The following is a 22,203-nucleotide window of genomic DNA, read 5'->3' as shown; positions in this document are numbered from 1 at the left end:
TAACCTACCTCACATAAGTATGCTACTGCATCAGGGTGCATACTAGACAATGACTTTATTATCTTTTAAAATTCATACTCTGTATATGTCTTAGTTGTTTTCCAATACATCTATGTGATTTTTGTGTTCTTATTGTACTTGGATCACATGTTACAGTGAAAGTGACGACAATAACATTCATGGTGTACATTTGGGAAGACTTCAACCATTGTAGAGAAGATACTGACATGTTGATCTAAAATTAATGCCAAATGAGCTACCTCACTAAAATAAACCTTCAACTTTGTTAAAAACCAATGTCATGTGTTATGATCTTTCCTATGACTAATGTCAAAAGCCAATGGGTATATCTAATTATTACCATTTAATGTAACAACAATAAATAATTGGCCTAGATATCTATCTTTTAAGAAGACAACGTCAATACAAATTACTGGGCCAATATGTTGTTAAAATGCACAGATATTACAACTCAATGTCATGTAAAAGTACTTAAATCATTCCTTCTCATCCATTAGTATATGCGTCACAGTCCCCAGATTATAATGCACTAAATTGTAACAATATTCCAGTAGCAACACAAAAGACTCTTTTAGTGTAACTTTTAATGCTTAAAGTGCCCAATTTCTCATCTACCATGTTTGTGCATATGATATATCAATTTTATATCAATCAACAATGTCCACAATGATCTCCTTAGGTCGATACACATAATCAACCAATGTAAATTTTGTCTTTAAAATTTGGCCTAAAGTTCAGCTCCCAACTTATCTATAATGTGACAATATCTAATCTCTAGGATATGTGTGTTAGCCATCGAAAGAACGTAGTTCGAAGCTGTCACTATCTCCCACTCTGTTTGCCCATGTATGCTAATTACATTGCTCATGATGACATTTAACCTTCCATCTGATTGTGTTTGACTTCTGTACCCTAAACTGATATCTTTTCTCAAGAGCATCCCAAGTTAATACATCAATAGGATCTTGTTTACTAAAAAATAATATACCAATTTTTAAAGAATCACCATCTCTTTACACTCCTCAGCTTATAGATATGGATGTGGATATGGATGAATGGTCAGGAAATTTGGGTAACCAATGAAATTAATCAATACAAAATGCACCAGTATGAATATTCCCAACATTAGGATTTGCATACGGGAAATTATCATAATTAACATGAGTTTTCTCCTCGAATTCTAATTCCTCAATGGGAATATCATGTGTAACATTCCTATCAAATTCACTCAAATTTGGAAATTTCTCTTCATTGCCATGAACAAATTCTTCTGTACTATACAATATATCAACTTGAACTTTCTCAGAAAATTCTTGTTTCAAATTTATCCCGACATTTTGAACGTCTCCTAAACCAATCTCATGACCTTGTGGATAACTACTCTACTCACTTCTTTGTAAACTTTAATCTGCTTGTTAAATCTCATAACCATCGTTATTAAGTGTGGTTTTTATACAAATTGGAACACATTATTTAAAGAAATTAGACAAACCATTAAGAATCTCAACATCTTCATCATTTGAGATTTTAACAAGAATGTCGTCATCAAGATATCTTAGTCTTATGCTTATCTAAATGTTATTTACTTTTCAATCTATGTTACACTTTTCGTTCACCATTTGGATTAATCTCTACTCTGGAATTTTAATCAATTTCCTATTACCTCTAATATATTTTATTACGTTGTCATTTTCTATCCATTCCTCAACCCCCTCCCCCCTCTAATATCTAATTGAAGCATATCCCACCATTTAGATTGATCCTATAATGACCAAAATTGATAACCCAATTTATTTGAAAATAACATAAGAAAGTGTACAAATATAATCAACATAAATAACATGAACGAAAATACTATTTAAAGATTTGAGTTACATTATTTTAAGAAGTTCGAGTGTTATGATTTTATCTATATTATACAATCACATATATTCCATAATTCTACTATATATTGTAACTGTTAATATATTCTAAATAATTTGATATTAATTTTATAAAATATTATTTTACCCCAAATATTATTCAATATCTTTAGCACGTTTCATTATAAAATATTATTTCACCGCTTATTATTATAATCACTAAATACACCTATATTTTTCTATGATTTTAATTTTTTGACACAATTTTAAATTATTATATAAGATACCACATATAATTGTATTATCAATTAAAATAATAATAATTAGAGTTATTGTATATATAAATACCTTGATATCTCGAATTGCTTTCCTCTCACTCAAAATTACGATCACAAACTTTTTTCTCTCTTGAAATCTCTTTCAGATAATAAGTAAAATGATATATGTTGAATAATTATAGAGTTATGTTTTATATAGAATAAATAAAGGGTAGTTTGGATTGTTTTTTGGATATCTAGGACAATTTTGTTCAACTCCTTGAAAATTTGGATATTTTTGTTTAAGCCACAAAATTATAGGTAATTTTTTTCTGACCCATAAAATATGGGTAAATTAATTAATTTCCCTTTTCTAAACCTTTAAAAAACCTACTGCCTAGAGCAATAATAATCAAAGGCACAAAATTTGCGAGACTAGAGAAACAAACATGCTCAAATGGTGTTTATATCTGTCACATTAAATTTTGGGAATAATCATATACGAATGAGAGCAATTTTTGATAATTAATGGACCACTACATATGTTCAAATATTTATCAGTTTCAATATAATTAAAATTGTTTTTAACTATATTATTTGTCCAAATAATAGATAAAATAAAAAACTATTAACATTCACCCACTTGCTTCATTAAAACATGACACAAACTTAACCCCCATAGTCGAAGTCATAACTAAGGTTTGTTTGGCATTTTTCCAAGAAATGGCTCCTCTGCAAATAAGAAAATGTATCATAATGTAGATTTTCTACTATCAAGGCAACTTGCAAGATCAAAACTAGAATAATTGATAACCTCGAGTTAGATTTATGAATGTCAACACGTCTTCCTTTGTTTCTTTGAGGTATCGCATGACCTTTTTTATCGCTCTCTATTGTTTAATGTCAAGATTAGCTTGATACATTCCAATTGCATAAGTTATGTCAAGTATTATGCAAATTTGTGCATATATCAAACTCCCGACAAAAGATGCATATAGTATATTTTTCATTTACTCTTTTTCCAAATTGTTTCTTGCGTATTAATTGAAATTGACCAAACTCTTCCCTTTTCACAATTGGTGCTACACTCCGTGAACATTATCTCATGCAAAATCTATCTAGAACCTCATTGATATAGTCTTCTTGAAATACCTAATATATATTTATGCTTGTCCCTTTGGATCTTTCGCTGGCTAGCCGATGTGCTTTGTGGGCTAGCGCACCAAAAATTATTTTTTTAGTTTTAATTTTTTTATAATTTTTGCATGTCATGTCAAGCTTGTGAGAAACAGATTTTGCCACGACCGGCAATTTTGTGGGTCATACGCCTCAAGCTGTGTTTTTTTAGTCTGAAACTAGTATGACAAGTTACTAGGTATAATAATTCAGCGCCATCAATACTTGATCAGACTGACAATGGTGTATTCATACAAATTTTTCTTGCTTTCACTTTAAAATTTTCTAAATTGTAAATTAATTTTATGATATATTTCATAAAAAATTTTAAATACATTACCAATTTCGAACTATAATTTTTTAAATCAAGCAAAATTTTGTTTTTCTCTAATTTCTATTTTACAATATATTTTTCTTAATTAAGTTTTAAGTTGTGACAACCCAATTTCATTCCATTTATAACTGGATTGGGTTTAAGACACCCTAAATGGGTTGAAATTATTGGTGGATCCAATCCAAACTGATTTGATTTGAACAAATCGATTTTAAATTAGAGTTTCAGTTCGATTTGAGATTTACTCATTTATCCATCTAGTAATATTATTTATCTTACTTTATCGACAAGCCTCCAATAATATGATGCACCAATTCAAATGAACTCAAATTAGATATCATAGATTCAATCTGAGCTCAAATCAGCTCTAAGTGCGGCTTGAATTGAATTTCCCCTAGTTGAAACCACATGATCCTAAGATAACACATTTACTTTGAGTACATAATGGGTAAACAATTTATGTATGTTATTAAATAATTGAGTGATTTTGAATTAAAGATAAAACAATACTCAATTATATGATGATGCATATAAGTATGTATATATTTATATACTTAAAATAAATACGTATAATATCACTCTTACCCAAATTATCATCACTACTATTTAACCCTAAAAAATTACATTAAGTGGGTAATGCCCATGAGCCCACTCCAATCCATCTCATGTTTTGGCTCTTTAGCTTTATTTTGAATCAATATAGTTAGTTAAAGTTTATTCCAATGTTCTTAGAAATGTTTTTTTTTTTTTTCCCCAAATAAAGAGTATGAAGCCTTCTAATTAATAATGATGTAAGAAAAGATGACAAATTTAGGAAGAGCAATAATTGGAATATATTCTTTTGATTTTCAATAGATATTTGTAAATAATAAAAGTATGTATATTTATAATAAATATGAATCTGGGTATTAATAATAATGTATGATTATATAATTGCATGACTTAAAATTAGGGATAAATAATATTTAATCATATTGTAACATATTATATTGATACTTAAACTGATACTTATTATAAGTATACATAACATTATTCATTTATAATAGAGCAATACTATACATACACACTTTTGTTTAACAAATTGATATACACATAATGTATGTATTATTTTATCATTAATTCAAAACACTTGATCACATAATGACACAATCATATATTTACTTTCTTGTGTACTCAAAATAGATGCATATAATTTTATTGTTTATAATATATAGATGGTGTTTGTTGTATTATAATAATGACAGAAGACATATTCCCACCCAGAGTTTAGTCCATTGTTAAACTATTATCTACTAAGTTTCGAAAATCCAAATATTCAACTATCTCCTAGTAAAGTTAATAAAATCTGTTAATATTAATGTTATAATTGTCATTTAACTAGTAATATTAAACAAATAAAATTTTATCTCATTTTTTTACCTTAATTTTAAAAACTAACAATTTCCCTTTAATCTAAGTTTTGAAAACTTAGTTTTTCCCTCATAGGATTTCATTTCACAAACTAATTAGTCCAACTTAACTATTTCAACATAGCAAAAACTAAAATTTTTTAAGATTATCATATTCCAAAACAGTCCACCAAGAAAGTACTAAAGTAGCATTCCCAGGTTAACAACGCTTGGTTTCTAAAGATGATGCACTTGTCAAACTTGCCAACTTGAAGATGGTTTAATCTGATTAAAATTAGCTACAAAAATCTTTCCTAAGAAAAAAAAAACAATGTTCGAATATCAGAATTTATTTCCAAAGAAACGAAAGGCAATTATATTATTTAGTGCAATGAATTTCTCATATTTGGAGTCTAGTGCCTAGCAACCAAATTCTAAAATAGGGAAATTTTTATACCCCTTTGCTAGAAATTTTCTAATGTGGGCTAACATTAATTATGATTTTGGTTTAATAAAGTCAAATAATTGAATAGTCCAATGTTAATTTGCAGATTAGCTTGAGTGATCAATAAAAAAAAACCTAATACACTTAAAGGTTATAATTTGGGTGGACAACAAAAGTATAGGTCTTAAGGTTTATTAGACTTAGATAGAGGGGTTAATTAACCTGCTATATATATTGGTTAGGTTGTTGCTCCAAAATCTAATGCAATAACAATGCAGTATAGTTTAGCCCATTGAAAGTTATCATTTAGGAAGGTTTCTTGAGTAAAAGATCGAGTAATGTTAAGAGTTGATCTCGATAAGTGATCTCAACAGTTTTATGGATACAAATTACATAGCGATCCAAGTTTTCTTAAAACTTTAAATTTAATTCAGTATTTTGTAACATGTGTATTGATCATATGGATTAGGATTACATGATTTTATATTTGCTCATACATATTAAATCTTACATGTGATATTAGAGTTGATGCCTTAGGTTATAAAAATATGAGTTTTCTAGAAATTAAAACAGAAAACTTTAATTCTAAACTAGGGTTTTAATGAGAATTAGTGATTGAAATTTTAAATTAGGGATTGATTCATTTCAATTTTGGGGTTATAATTGATTAACCAAATCTTGAAATCGGGATCAAACAATCCTAAATTATAAAATTAAGAAATAAATTATGATCTGGAGTATTCAATTTTTAGCATACAACATTTTTTTTCCAGTCGAAATTGGATTGAAATCACTATGGCATAAAGCAACCAAACTTCCCTAACCTACCATAATTTGGTAGCGACAAGCGATGACATCGCTTAATCCTCAGTCAACATAAGCCATGGAGCTTATGCCCAATAAGACCCCTAATACCAGGAACAAAATTAGTGGTCAGAAATGGCGATAGAGAGTCATCAACATTGGTATTTTTCCTTTCTCTATTGTGACATACCAATTCGAATCCAATGACCAAGTCTCTAGTATAGCAACCATTGTGAACCCTAGTTTAATTTACCCTTCATTGGATATTGATTGGATGATTGGAGATTAGGGAATCAACTTGCCACAGTCAAAAAATTGATGATTAGGTTTTATGAATTATGTACGTCAAAATCGAGTTAGGAAAAATTGGAAACCCAACCGACAAAGCCAAATAAATCACTTGACCCAATCTAAGTCAAATTAGGTTAGACTTAATTTGGTCAAAACTTGTTAACGCAAATAGGTTTGTACCTTTGTACATATAACTAAACCTTAGGGTATGTGAAGTACACGCGCCATAACCCTACGAACTTGATACATATAACACATGCAAGTGTGTGTAAAAGATTTAGAGTCGGTGAAACCATGTGCACAATAGTGGAGGCATGTGGACATAATCTGAGCGCACGTGATAGCGTATGAAGTGGTTCTAGGAGCACTTGTAGCATGTGAAGGGTTCTTTTGGCATGTTGGTTGTCACCAGAGGTAAGTAACAACTTATGGTGGGTGCAAATAAGAAGTAGAGTCTTATAAAAGTGTGCCAATGCTTGTAATTAGTGAATTATATCTAGTAGTTGCACGTAATGGTGTGTAATCGGTTCTTAGCAGTATGTGTGCATGTGTATAGGATTTTTGGACACATTAACATGTGAGAGCTGTTTAAAGTTGTAAAGTTCTCTAAGTCATGTTATTACACGTGATAAGGTTTTAAAGCTTTCCTGGGGCACGCAAGTGCATGTGAAAGGTTTTATAGAGTGGCATGTAAAAACATATAAGGCACTTGTAGGTCTTCATTTGAAGGAGAATTTAATTATAAGATGAATATTGTGGCATAAAGTATTCTCCTCTTTAGGAGTGATAAGTTTAAGTATAATATCAACTCTATTATGTGTGGTTAAGTTACCACATTAGATCAAAACTATTGATCACTAGGTTAGATGCAATAGTTTTAAGAAAGATTGTCAAAAACAAGTAGGCATTGTGTCTCATGAAATCTCAATTAAGGTAGTAATATTTAATATTATTGGAATAATTTTGTGAGTTTTCATAATGTAATCACCAAAATGGTATATTATTGAGGCTTACAAAATTTTCCCTTCAGTAATAATATATTTTTCAATTTTTAATGTATAAGGTTAATTTTAGAAATGCACTGGCCATGGAGAACTCAATACACCCAAAAATGGTTAGACTTATTCAATTAATATGTGTTTTCCTATTAAATAGAGGAGGAACAATGGTCTAGGAAGTTTTATCTGCCCAAAAGTGATTTCTTTCAAAAACAATATGTTCTAAAGGTGTTCATATGGTGATATAACCTTGTGTCTGAAATCCTAATAGCATATCATTTTTTCTGCCCAAAGGTGATTTAATGATGATACACCAGAAATCCCTATAAGATGTGATTTATATGGTTTTAAAGCTACTTTGATTATTGTCTAATATGAATTTGTTGCAATACTTCATTAAAATTTTTAGAGATAATTTGGTATTGTATCTCATGAAATCTTAATTTTGACAATATTATTTAGTCTTAGTAGAAATTATTGTAAGTTATCAAAATGTTTAATCGCTAAAACAGTGTATTCATTGAAGCTTGTGAATTTTCTATATTCAAAGATAGAGACATTCTTCAATTTAATGCATATACATTCCTGCCTGAAGGTGATTATTGTGTGTGTTAAAATTGATAGTTGTATAAGATGTTTGTGGAATTATATTGGTCATGAATTATTCAATTCACCCATAAGTAGTTATGATTTTTCAATTGACATATTTTTTCCATTGGTGTGAAAAGGAGCAGTAATTTAAAGGTTTTACCTATCCAAAGGTGATAGACTTTCTAAAAGTTATTTATTCTTCTTATTTGTAACCGTATGCTTGAACGCTCTAATTGCATGTCGTATTCCTTGCCCAAAGGTGATTATATAATAATGCACCTAAAACCTAATGGATAATAGCTTATAAGGTTTTCAAGCTATTTATTATCAATGATATTGCTTATTGCATCCTATTTCTAATATAATCCACTATTGTGAACAATAATAATAATCTCACAACAGAGGTCCCAACTAGCTCTAGCTTTAAAGAATTAAAGATAAAATATGAATTTACATTACTGATTAAAAATATTATTTTGGCCCTACGAGATAATGAACTACCCACGCCCAAGATAACAACTCAATTGTATAGAAAGAATTCTATGGTGAGTGGGAAAAACCTATTATGTTAAGATTGTTTGCCATAAAGAATCCATTGTTAATTACCTCATTAGAGGTTTACCTTAAACTATAAGTGTTAAGAAGGTTCTTACTAAAATTAACTAGACATTTGAAAATATTAGAATTACTGGTTTAATGAGTGATGTGACTTGGATAAGGTATTATGATACTAAAGAAATCAAAACAATAATGAGTGTTAGTTAAAGTCTAAATGGAACTATAACACTCATTTGACTTCAGTCAAATTAAGACCAGTGTATGGTATAGAATTAAATATAAGGAATTAGTAATTTGAAATCTAAATGTTCTTGAATAAAGGAGCATGAAATGAAAGAGTCTTTAATGGTAGGTTTGGTTGCTCAATTAATGGCTGATTATAAAGAATGAACAACAATAAGAAGTGTTAGTCTTGTTGCCTAGATAAGGTTATAAGTTTTAGATGTGAAGTTGGTTAATAAATAAAGGCTAAATAACCGAGAGTCCACATTTTGGTTTGGAAATTATGTGGACATTGAAATTATTAATATTAGCATAATGGATGTTTTTTTTCCAAGCTTCTGAGACTCCAAAATGTCGTTACTATAAAATTTAGTCATAACAATAAAGTTATGATAAGAAGTAAATGTGACTGAATATCAATTTCAGGCCTATCAAACACATCTATAATTCATTCATAATTTGTTTCACGATCTTCTAGTTATCGAATCAACCTTCATCTCTTCATAGGTGTAATATCTAGCTAACATGAAATCATTAAAGCCATAAAAAACTAAAGAGGCATTACTATAGCCTTTCAAGCCATTTGAATCATAGGAATCTATCAACATTATTAAATTCAACATGCATCGCAACATGGCAAAGCCCCAATTAGTAACTATCAAGACTTGGTTCTTTAATAAACACCATATGATCATCCAAATATCAAGCTATAAAGACAAAATCGATTTCACATAAAAATCATGCTTTAATCTCAAAACTAATATCATCTCATACTTCGAAAAATTATCAAAATCATGCCAACATGAATCGCACAAATATAATAGGTCCTACTTATCTTAACTCTGTAGAAAAGTGATCGCATGAGCATACCCTTTTCTTTTTAGAATTGCCAATGATCAAGATGTCAGGGAATGTCACTAGAGCTGCCAAATGAAATTCGGATAATCAAAGTTGAAATTTCTCTCTTTATTATGTGTCTTTAAGGATTGAGATAATGATCCCTAAAACACAACAATGTGCCTTTTATAATCTGAAATTATGTTTCACGCACAAACAGGCATGTGTTTAAGGCACACGACCGTGTGTTACTTAAATTTGAAATTTACATGGAATCAGTCTTATATAGCTGACGTGGCATGACACAAGGACATGACTTCTCTATACACTATCATGTATCCCTCAAAACTTGGACTTTGACTTAGAATTCATAATTAATCATGCTTACATCATATATACTCATGAATAAAGATCATTTTGCCTTTAAGACATACTTATGGGTGTTACACTTTGGACATAAAGAGAACCTAACCTAAAGTTTTGGTTGAGTTGGGGGCATTTCATTTAAGTAAAGATTTATAATTTTGTTAAGAAAATGCAAGATCCAACAAAAATTTTGTTATCATTTCATTAGTTAATTAGAGCACTATAAAGGATAGGACATTTATTGCCCTAAATCAAGATACTAAAGTAGTTGACTTCTATATAGCAAAGGTATGAGATCTTAACACTATCAAAAGTGACATTCTTTCAAATTTTAGAAAAGATGATATACATCCATCTAATGTTTCCCCTATATATAGCATGATAATGTCATGACTAAAATAATAGTAGGAGTCAATAAGGTTTAAAAAGTTTTATGGAGTATGAGATCATTTTAGAGGATGTTCCTATTAAATAACTAATAACTAATCTTATAGCAGATGAGTCAAATACAATTGATATAGTTGTGAAAACTCTGATGAGCAAATTTATTATAGAAGGAAGATTTGTTATCTCTAAGTATTATTATGTGTATCTCAATAAGAGAAATTATGCTAATTGTCATAATATTAAATCAATCCCTTCTAAAGCTTTCATGAAATATCAATCCAACAAGTATTTATAGTCATGTAGTAAAAGATAAAATTTATGATTGATAATAAAGTGTGAGATCTCATGAAACAACTTAATGGCATTGGTAGCTCATTTGGATTAGTGTTTTGCAAGATAAATGTCAAAGTTATTTTTATAAATGAAAGTCCTAGTAATGAAGTATGTATGGTGTAATCAATTTTATCAAAAGCATAAGGAATTAAGCTTTTGGTATAAAATCTAAAGAAGTCAATCTATGATTGAAATAGACGTATTAACAGTGATGTCTCTAATTTAACAAAGTGCATTTGTTCATGACTTCGTACGAAACAAATTGGACCAAATAGGTACATGATGATCAGTGGGAGCAAATTTATCTTCATTAGATGGTTCAATATGCTGATAGTGGTGAAATTAATTTGTTCCATGAGATCAAGTCAATTTTACCCAAGACTTATGATGCGAAAGATCTTGATGATATATCATTTGATCTTGGTATTGAGATTCATTGTGAAAGGACTCATGGATTGAGTGGCTTATCTCAAATGCATACTTGAAGCATGTGTTTAAAAGACTCAACATGTAAGATTGTAGGGCAAGCGATATGTCTATTATGAAAAGAGATAAGCTCGATATCAAGCTTTGTGTAAATTATGAGGTTGAAGGGGAATTCATGTGAAATATCCTTTATGATGGTGTTATTTGAAGTTTGATGAATGCATAAGTATGCATAAACCTGATATAACTTTTGTCTTTAAAGTTTTTAATCCTTACCTCTCAAATCAAAGTTTTGACTATTAGGTCGTGGTTTATGAGGTAATGAGATACTTGCAAAAAAAAAAAAAAAATTCAGTTTTTGGTGGTTGGAAAGATGATTCAAGATATTTTTTCAGACATATTGTTATACTTGTTGAATGGGCCATATTTAGAAAAGTATTAAGTAGTCATGAGTAACAGCCTCAACCATGGAGATTGGACTCAAATCTTGCTATGGGGGCAGATTCTTAAGTTATGTGATTGAAGGATTACAACTTTGGACTACTTGGTGTCAACTTTAATTACTATAATAGTAGTGCAATTAGATAAAAGACCACAAGTAAATTGAAACATACAAAATTAAAATATTTTACAATCAAGAACTTTATAACAAAAAGGAGATATTAGGATAAATTACAAAAATACAAAATTGATGTAAGTTTAAGCCCTTAACCAAAGGAATAAGACTTTTAACCCATAAAGTCACGTTGAAAACATGAGAGTGTTTAAGGTCTTTTGATATTTAGGGTTAGTGGGAGTTTTTTATTATTATTGTTGTTATTATTGTTGTTATTGTTTGTTGTTATTGTTTGTTGTTATTTATTATTGATCATGATCATATTAGTTCATTCATTTGTATATTGATATATGTGCAAATATGCGGTTAAGGTACAACATCTGTCTCAAGATAAGGTTTCTCTTGAGTATGATAGTTGTATATATATGTTTCATAAGTCTAGAGTAAAGTTGAAACATACAGGTTTCATTGGAAGCAAAGAGATTTCTCTTATTTCTTTTAAAACATAAAAATGTTAAAGAGAAATCATAAAAAGGACTGAGAGAGATATAACATATGTTTGTGATCACTTTGTTAGGTGTTATTTCTACCACACTCTCAGATTTGATTATTAGTAATCGTGGTTAAGGACGATCTAATGTTGATAGAGAACATAAGTAATGTATTGGTTTGTTATTGGTGATCGTATTAATTAGATTGTTTATTAAAGTGTAATTTATCTTTGGACTATTTTGTTTTCTAAAATAATGGCCACTTAAAGTTAAAATGTTGATTACTCAAGAGCTTAAAATTGTTTTTCATTTTCTTAAAATAAAAAAAAAATAAGTAATGTTGCTCAAATGGGAGAATGTTAGAAATTTCTTAATATAGGCTAACATTAATTGTCATTTTAGTTTAATAAAATCAGATAATTGAATAGTTTAATGCTAGTTTACAGATAGATTTGAGTGATCAATAAAGATAAATTCAATACACTTAAATATTATAATCTAGGTGTATAATAAAAGTGTGGGTCTTGATGTTTATTAGACCTAAATTAGAGGGGGTAGGGGTGGGGGATAGTCAATTAATTTGCTATATATATTGACTAGGTCTCTGCTTCAAATTCTAATGTAATAAAAATGTTATAATTTAGGGAGGTTTCTAGAGTAGAAGACTAAGTCATGTCGAGAGGTGATCTTGACAGGTAATCTCATTAGCTTTCTAGATTCAAATTGTATGACGATCCAAGTATTCCTAAAACCTAAATTTAATTCAATACTTTGTAACCCACGCGTAAATCCTATGGATTGGGATTACATGATTTTATAATTGTTCATGCATATTAAATTTTACACCCTTTTCTTGATTCCACATAAACTCTATGTGCAACAACTAAACTCAACAAAATTTCAATACCCTCAACAAAATAAACCTAGTGAATTCAAATTCTCATTATATTCAACAAAACAAAGAAAAAAACTTAGTGAAAAATAAAAAGAAGCTTCATATGTAACAAAAATGAACCAAAAATCCTAATAAATCACCAGACAATAATGACAAATTCTTTAAGTTGTTGAGCCTCAACAATGACTTGATCTAACTGAGTCTCATTACTGATAGGAGGAAGCTAAACTAATGTAGGGTTGTCATCATCCAGCTCTTGTAAAGACCATTCTTTTAAAACTCTAAGTCTCTCTTCTTTAACAACGTAAGCATGGAAAAGCAATTGATTTTATAGGCAAAGAAAGGTTTTTGGAGGTGGAAATGGAGAGGATCCAATGATGGCTTACAAAGAGAACACATGAATGGGCACATGGGTAGAGAGTTTTAACAGATGGAGGGAGGTGTGCCGTCTTCTCCTTTATCTCATGATTTGACTGGATTCAGAGAAGAAAACATTGACTTCGTGGTTGGAGAGAAAGAGCACCAACGGAGAAGATAGGTTGTTGGACGAATTTTGGTCATTGAAGAAGGAAAGAAAGAAATGAAACTCTAGGTGGAAATGGTTAAGTTTTCAAAACTTAGACTAGATGAAATTATTAATTTTTAAAACTAAGTTGGAGAAATGAGATAAAATTTTATTTTTTTTAATATTATTAATTAAATTATGATTTTACCCTTAATACTAATGAATTTTGTTAATTTTAATAACTTATTGATATATATTTAAATTTTTAAAACTTAATAGTTAAGAGTTTGACAATTGCCTAAACCTTAGGTGGGAATAAGTTTTTTGGCCTGTAATAATTTATTTGAAACAGTAACGTTACCTATAACAACATAAGGAAACAAGACCTGTAGGTTTACATGTGAAATTTGTAATTATATATGATCATGTAACTTGACATCAAAGTAGCTTAATTTGTGATGCCGACCCCAAAAGGCCCAAACAACAACTATGTTCAATAATGCCACGACAGTCCTGAGATGTTATTTGTCTACTTATCACTGCAAGAACAAATAAAGAACAACATTAGAAGATCAGTGCGCGTACAAAAGGGATTGCCAGCGCTTACAGAAATGCAAGTCCAATATGATCATGTTAAGAATTAGTTGAAAACGCTAATTAAGTTGACAATATTAAAGTGAGTCTAGTTGAACTGAAACTAGATTTCTAATTTGGCTCATGTTCAAAGATTCATAGAAGATTTATCTCTTTGATATTTTTATATATCTTTTTGACATTATTATTTACTTCTCTAATATTATTATTCATTTTGTTAATGTTAATATTCACCTATTCGAGCTAAATAATCTAGATTCAAACTAAATTCAAATTGAATATTTATTCAGGTTCCACTTAACTTGAATCTATCTTTAGGGGTAGTTTAGTTTGGGTAATATTTTATTATCAAAATAGAAAGATTACCTTGAAGATAGATTACTTAAAAGATTATTAGGTATAAATAATTACTATGTTTAATAAAATTTGGTAGGTAAAAATAATTATTGTATTTGGTTAAAGATAATAAAAGATTACTAGTAAATTATTTTACTTAAATGCCCTTAAATATAATTATTTTTAAATATTTTTTATATTATTTGTCATATTAATTAAAAATAAATTTATTTTTGTCTCAAAAAATTAATAAATAATAATATAATTATAATAAAATTAATATTACTTTGATAATATTTAAATATCTAAGGTGAATATGATAATCAGATTACCATCTATATTACATGTCATATCAACATTGGTAATAGAAGATTACTATAATATTTTATTACTGACAAACTAAACAAGAGAATAAAATATAAATTACTAAGGGAATCTTCAAAAATTGGAACCAAACTGCCCCTTAGTTTCTTCCATAATTAGTCATTCTTTAAGCAATCACCAAACTGTGTTTGGTAAGGTAAACATATTTCCAAAGTGGTTATGAAACAATCTAACCGGTGTTATTGAAAGATTTCAAAAGTCGTAATTTATAGCTTTAGATTTCAGTATCACTTTTGGAATGGTCATTTACCAAAATGCCTTAATATTGGTCATTATTTTTGAATTTTCACAAAAACCAACCACTGAACTCCACCAACAAATCATAATAATCGTCGGCTTAATACGGCCAAACGACAGCTTGATTTCATTTTTTTTATTTTAAAAATTTAAATTTTTTTTATTTTTTATAAAATAAATTAAATTTAATATTTTTAAACAAAAAAAATATTTAAATTATACCTATTTTGGTCATTTTGCATTTCAAAGTATCCACCCCTAAAAACAAAAGTAATATTAAAATTAAAATATATATAAAGTTAAACTGTAAATAATTGAATAATACTATGCGTATCTATTTTGAATATATAAATAAGTACATATTTATATATGTTATAATGTGATTAAGTGTTATTTTATCATTAATTCAAAATTATTCAATTAAATAATAATACACATCAAATATATATTCATTTATATATTTAAAATAGATATACATAATTTTATTATAAATGATTATTAATGTGAAATCATTAAAATAATTTTTTTATATATTTAAATGATTTTTACTAACTTTTTTATGAATTATATAACTTGAAGTCGAAAAATGATTTTTTTTTCTTATTCTGTTTGTACAATTAGTAAATTTTGTTAATTTTTTAGAATACTAAAAAGACAAAATAACCTACTTTAATCGTAATTAATGCAATTACAAGTTTGGGATCGATCAAAGTTAATGTTACAGTTTTAAATTTTTTAATCAAATATAAGAGTCAAAGTGATAATTTTTAAAGTTAGTGAAACGAAATAAATTTTGTTTATATTTTTTGAATATAAATAATATTAATCCTATAATACTTATATATTTTATAAATTGATGAAAGAATTTTGACAATTAAAATTAATTTGTGATTTTTTTACAAAAGGTTAAAAAAATTTTACTTTAAAACAAGGGGTAAATAATAAAATAACAAGATGTAATGTAAAATACACTCTCAAAATTTCAGCTTACCACGTTTGGGGTAATCACAGTAAGATTACAGATTGGTAAGACTTAATTCTCTTCATTATCTTTTCAAATAAATGAGATATTATTTTATTCATTTTAATTTTATATTATGAGTTTGTTGAATAATCGATTTTTCATATCTTATAAATGGTTAAAACATACATCCTAGAGCTTGAGAGCTAAGATATAATTAGTAACATTCTTCTGAAATAATAAAATTTATATTATTATAAATTAATAAATATTATAAAATTATTTTAACATAGTAACTAAATTTTTACCTGAATATTTTTTGTTTTTGCATCCTCTTTAATTAATATTAAATTTTTAAAATGATATAAGAAATGAAATTTGTCGTTTTAGCGTGGTAATACGATTGCGTGATAGTTTAACGGGGAAAAACGAAAAAGACAAAAGTGATTGTGGTTGAACTTTGAGAGCCGATAATAAAACGACGTCACATAGCTCACGTCAAATCTCCAGCCCATATATGATTATTTTGATCCGGCAGATGCCAGGCGCCCACGTTCTTGGTTTTACCCAACATAGAAAGAAATCAGACCCCTTATTTTCACCCTTCTTTGGATGCTTCCTTCCTTGAGCTGTCGGCAACCTCTCTACTTAGCTGTCACTACGACGTACTTGACAAAATACACGTGTCAATGAATTATTGGTTAAAAGAATTTCCTGTCGTTTTTCAGGTCTTTTAAGCAAAACCTTCCATGACAAACCATATAAAACCCCCACACTCCATGTTACCTTCTCTTTGTGTCGGCAGCAAATTAAAATACAACAAACTATATGTCCATGGCCTGAGGTGAATTTTCCCTCTCTTTCCCGAGAAAATATTTGAACCTTGTTTCTTTTTTTTTGGGGGGGAAAGTTTGAGGATATTTTATATAATGAACTTGATGAAGCGAAGGGCCAATGTGTATGGTAAAATGCATAAGAGTTCTACGACGACGGCGTCGTCTACAACAATAGAAAGAGAGATTGACTGTGAAGTGAGGCCAGGAGGTATGCTGGTCCAGAAGAGAAGCGAAAAACAGGATGTTGCGGCACCGAATTTTCGTCTTAGGATTGCTTTTGGTGCTGTCCGGTACGAGATCTCGGTGAATTCTCAGGCGACTTTTGGTAAGATGATTGGATCTGGTTAAGTTTCTGTTTGGTTGGTTAGAACTTAAAGGAATAATTATTTGGTGTTAGTGATTAAGTTTATATAATGATGAAGAAGAAAAATAAGTCGGTAAGGCTTTCTTTCATTGATACTTACTACGTTGCTTCTGCATGGTTTTTTCTCCTCGCTTTTTCTTTTACCGTGAAACAAAACGACGACAAATGTAGGAGATGTGAAGAAGCTGTTAACGGCGGAGACAGGACTACAGCCGGATGAACAGAAGGTGATTTTTCGAGGGAAAGAAAGAGAAAATGGAGAGTACTTGGACATGTGCGGGGTCAAAGACCGATCAAAAGTCATACTGATGGAGGATCCATCAAGCATTGAGAGAAGATCCATTGAGATGCGTCGAAATGCAAAGATTCAAAACGCTCATCGTGCCATCTCAAATGTCTCCATAGAGGTTGATAAGCTGGCGGATCAGGTCAGCCTCCCTCAACGCTAACTTTAAATTTCGTGCAACTTATTTTACAAATTATCGCTACAATTTATAATTTAGTTTCATTTTTCGAAATAATTATTAAACTATATTTTTGTCTTTGATGAGGTTTTAATATTTGCAAATCAGATAAGCTTGTAACATATGTTAATGGTAAACCCTATATTAATTATTTAATGCCAATAAAATTGGCTAAATTGTTACATGCCATATTCATATTTGTATAAATGATGAAATAGTAGGGATTAATGGCAGCCGTTAGAAAGGAATAATGAAGATGGAGTCGAAAGTGGTTGGATGATACAGCTGGAATTGATGTGGGCTGGTTTATTATATCACTATTGGGTGTAGAATCTTGACCGTTCAGTATTTAGACGTGGATTTGGTGCATGCAATGAACTTATGTTTGTTAGTGATTCAATCAAATTATAGGTGCTTTTATTTTTATATATAATTTAAATAAATAAATAATATATTATTATATAATTAAATAATTTTAAATTAAAAATAAAATAATATTTAATTATATAATAATATATTATACGTATATCTAAAACACATAATATTACTTTTAATAAATAACTAAATATATAGTTTTTCTGGTTTTTAAGTCTAAAAGATTGTTGCCCGCCTAGGCTTGTTAGAAATAACAAATTCCCATATGTTATTTTGAATAGTTTTTTTATTATATTTTTCTTTTGTAAAATAATGTATATTAAAAGGTAAATTATAGTTTTTAAAGGGGAAAATGACTATTTCCCACCTAATTTTTAGGTCATTTTCAAATCTACACCCACAGAAGATGAAAAACCCCTATTTTCACCCATAAACAAACTTCCGTTAATTTTTTCTATTAAATGAAGAGGTAAAATAGTTATTTTACTATTTATATTAAAAGTTATAAAGTTTATTACTTTTCACCTCCCTTAGGTTTTAGAAACTAACATTTCACCTTTACCTAAAGTTTTTAAACTTTGAAAAGTAACATTTCCACCCCCAAACCTAGGGTTTCCATGTTTTTTAAAATGCAGCCGCCCCCTATAACTTTTAAAAATAGCAGTTTCACCCCCATTCTTCAACTTTATCTTCCGACGTCATTTTTGGTATCGTCTCCGGCCTCTTCCTTCTCCTGGTGTGACGATGGTAGTGTGATGAAAAGATCTTCATCTTCTCATCGCACGGTGTGACGAAGAGACGGAGATCTCTTCGTGGCACGATACGACGAAGAGACAGAGATTTCTTCGTCGTACCACCGTACGACGAAGAGGTCTCTCTCCGTCACTCCAGATCTGGGCAACGAAGGGTCATCCTTTGTAGCCGCAGATGAGGGATTAGTAGAATGCGTCGACCGTCGGTGGTGACCGAAGAAGGAAGCAAACCCTAGGGGTGAAATCTAAACTTTTCAAACTTTGAGGATGGGTTAAGATGTTAATTTTTAAAACCTGGAGGAGGGAAATGGTAAAATTTTAAAGTTTTAAAGTTCATAGGTAAAATGACAATTTTACCCATGTCCCTAACTGAAAATTTGGACTGCAGTTTGATCATAAGTGGGAGTTTAGGTTTTTCATCTCCTATGGGTGTAAGTTTGTAATTGGGCTAAAAGTTGGGTGGGAAATAGTCCTTTTCCCTTTTTAAAATTTTAGGGGGTTTTGGAGATTTAAAATAAGTTTAACGTTTTTTTTTGTAGTGTTGAACAAAACAAAATATTTTAAGATTGATTAAAGTTTTGATAATATTTAAAAGTTTAAATGATAAATTTTTAACTTATGAGGATATATCAATAATTTGATATTTATATTAAGTATTAATGGTAGTTTGGTAATTCTAATAAAAAAGTAAAATAGTTAATTAAAAAAATAAACAAAATTTACTAATGGAAATTGATAATGGGTGTGCCTTCAGTTTTTTAAAACTTAATGAAATTTGTCTTTTAATCAGAGGTGGGAAATACATTTAGCTTTTCTTTTTTATAATTAGATTGGTGATTAAATTGTGTTTGCACGTGATAGGTTTCTGCCATTGAAAACTCAGTCTCAAATGGAATAAAGGTACCAGAAGTTCAAATCACAACATTGATTGAGATGCTGATGAGACAAGCTATCAAGCTGGACAACATTTCTGCAGACGGAGAGGCTTCTTCTCAGAAAATTTCGCAGGTTTATATAAATTTAATTTCTTAAGAAAACATATTATTGAATCAATTAATTTTGATAAATACTTACTCATGCAGGGCAAGAGAGTGCAGAAGTGTGTTGAAAGTCTAGATGTTGTGAAGATATCAAACGAAAAAGTAAAGCCAGTTATTGTGACATCAAAATGGGAGACATTTGAGCCTCCTCCGACCACACCTCCCTGGGAACTTTTTGATTGATACCGTTTTATTTCACCCTTTACATCTTTTTTCTCCCTGAAAATTCATTTTCATGTCCAATTGATGAGCTCCAGATAAACATATGAAAGAGCTCTCTCTCTCTCTATATATTGTTATTATTATTCTTGTATTTGCACCCTTTGCTCAAGAAGCTAGCTTTGGTTACCCCACTACATGTTAATTCTGAAATGTTCCTATAAAGGTAGTTGCAATGTAAGTGTTGAACCCTTTTAAGGTTAATTTCAGTTGCCTAAGTAAAAGGAAAAATATTAATTAAGCTAATAACACTAGCTTTCAGGTTTATGAACCTGCAAATTGTCCCAACAAACCTACAGGTTTTAAAACTTGTAAACAGACCCCCCTATCGTGTGGGTTTCTTCATCTGCAAATAGGTTCTAACAAAGACTACTCACTTATCCTTACTTTTTAATTAATCTTTCTAATTCATGATTAACCTAACAGTTGTGCAGTCGTTCCTAAAGCATTAATTTATTGAAGCAACAACTTGTGCTTTTACTAGTGGATAAGCATCTATTGACCATAGAACTTATTTCACCGACACCCTTTCCATATTATTTACCCGCGACGAAAAATAATGTCTTCTTCATCAACTTCAATCATAATCTTTTCTTTGAAGCAACCATTTATGAAGTTAATGTTTGGATTTAAATTTTGAATTATGATTGATAACAGTGTAATCTTTTTTCTGAATTTTATAAATTCGAAAGATTGTTAAGTTAAAAAGGGAAAACACAACAAAAGTACAAATGGAGATTAGACATATCATTCAAACTCAAGATTAGTTTCACTTCATCTTAGTAGTTTCCGTAAAAGCTTCTTTCCAAAGACGAGTTATTCTTAAGACATTTTTTGGTAATATTTGTACTTTCTTTGTTGACGTATTCTCTTACAGCTACTAATATTATAATTATGAATATATATACTCTTGAATAGTGGACCAAACTAAGTTAAAAGTCTAGTGTCCAATATTCTTTTTGCATTTATTTCGCACCACCTTAGTGACTATCATGGTCCATTATTAGATCATTAACATTGCTACAATAGTCTATCTTGGGTGGGGCTTTGAATACATTAGTTGATGACAAAAAAATTGATCAATTGTTTGGTGTCAACAGGAGGGGTCTCCCTCCAAACACGCTAGCATGTTGTCAATCTCTAGCATACTACTTCCCTAAATGCTTACCATAAAGCAAACAAACTCTCTTAACTTGTTAACCTTAGGCAAAAAATCTCTTTTGAAATACACCATGAGAGAATCTCAGGATAGTCCCAAAATGATCATTTTCCTACACACGTGTAGACTTAGCCTATTGACGATATACACCTTAAAGAGGACAAAACTTATGGTCTAAGTGCCTCCCATGACCTAGATTTTAAACCCACCAAAGGTAGGCAACACTTGGTGCAAAGAACGCTTATTGGCAGCGTTCCTCCAACTTGCTAGAATAAGGTCCCTCAACCTTTAGCAACATGCTCTATTTTATCACTCACTATCTCCTACGCATGAGTTTATCCCTATTGTGACTTCAAAGGAGAATTTACAACTTGCACTATAAGGTGGCACACTAGTGATGTTAATTCTTAGTGTGTTATCCTTGACTTACAAGTTGAAGATATACACTGCCTTAATGATGAAATCAAGGACTTCAATCCATTTAGTTGTGTCATAAGAACCCTTATTCTAAAAAGTGACTAGCAATTAATTTCTATTAAAATGAGTAGCAAAACTGTGAGTCCTATATGCTATATGTTAAGGACCTATGATCATCCATCATGAAAAATAGTTGATAAATGAGTGGGCTATCTCTCTCACATTCCAATGGTAGCATTTGCTCAATGCCGAGGTTGACATCCTAACTCACTGATTAGGTAATCAATAGTTGTTGACCCCTTAACCGAATGTGGTGATTTGT

At 29.8% G+C, this 22,203-nt stretch overlaps 1 protein-coding gene across 1 annotated transcript; it reads left to right on the top strand.

Annotated features, from left to right (window-relative positions):
• Positions 1-17,041: 17,041 nt before the first annotated feature.
• Positions 17,042-20,509, top strand: LOC123227148 (BAG family molecular chaperone regulator 2-like). The gene is made up of 4 exons (XM_044651831.1): positions 17,042-17,416; positions 17,627-17,883; positions 19,908-20,054; positions 20,129-20,509. The coding sequence occupies exons 1-4, from the start codon at positions 17,185-17,187 to the stop codon at positions 20,267-20,269; spliced, it is 777 nt and encodes a 258-aa protein (XP_044507766.1). The 5' UTR covers positions 17,042-17,184; the 3' UTR covers positions 20,270-20,509.
• The last annotated feature ends 1,694 nt before the right edge of the window (positions 20,510-22,203 follow it).

This window comes from Mangifera indica, chromosome 10 (genome assembly GCF_011075055.1).
Source record: "Mangifera indica cultivar Alphonso chromosome 10, CATAS_Mindica_2.1, whole genome shotgun sequence".
Lineage (NCBI taxonomy): Eukaryota > Viridiplantae > Streptophyta > Magnoliopsida > Sapindales > Anacardiaceae > Mangifera > Mangifera indica.
The sequence above is the reverse complement of the archived record's forward strand: the minus strand, read 5'-3'. Positions and strand labels throughout refer to the sequence as shown.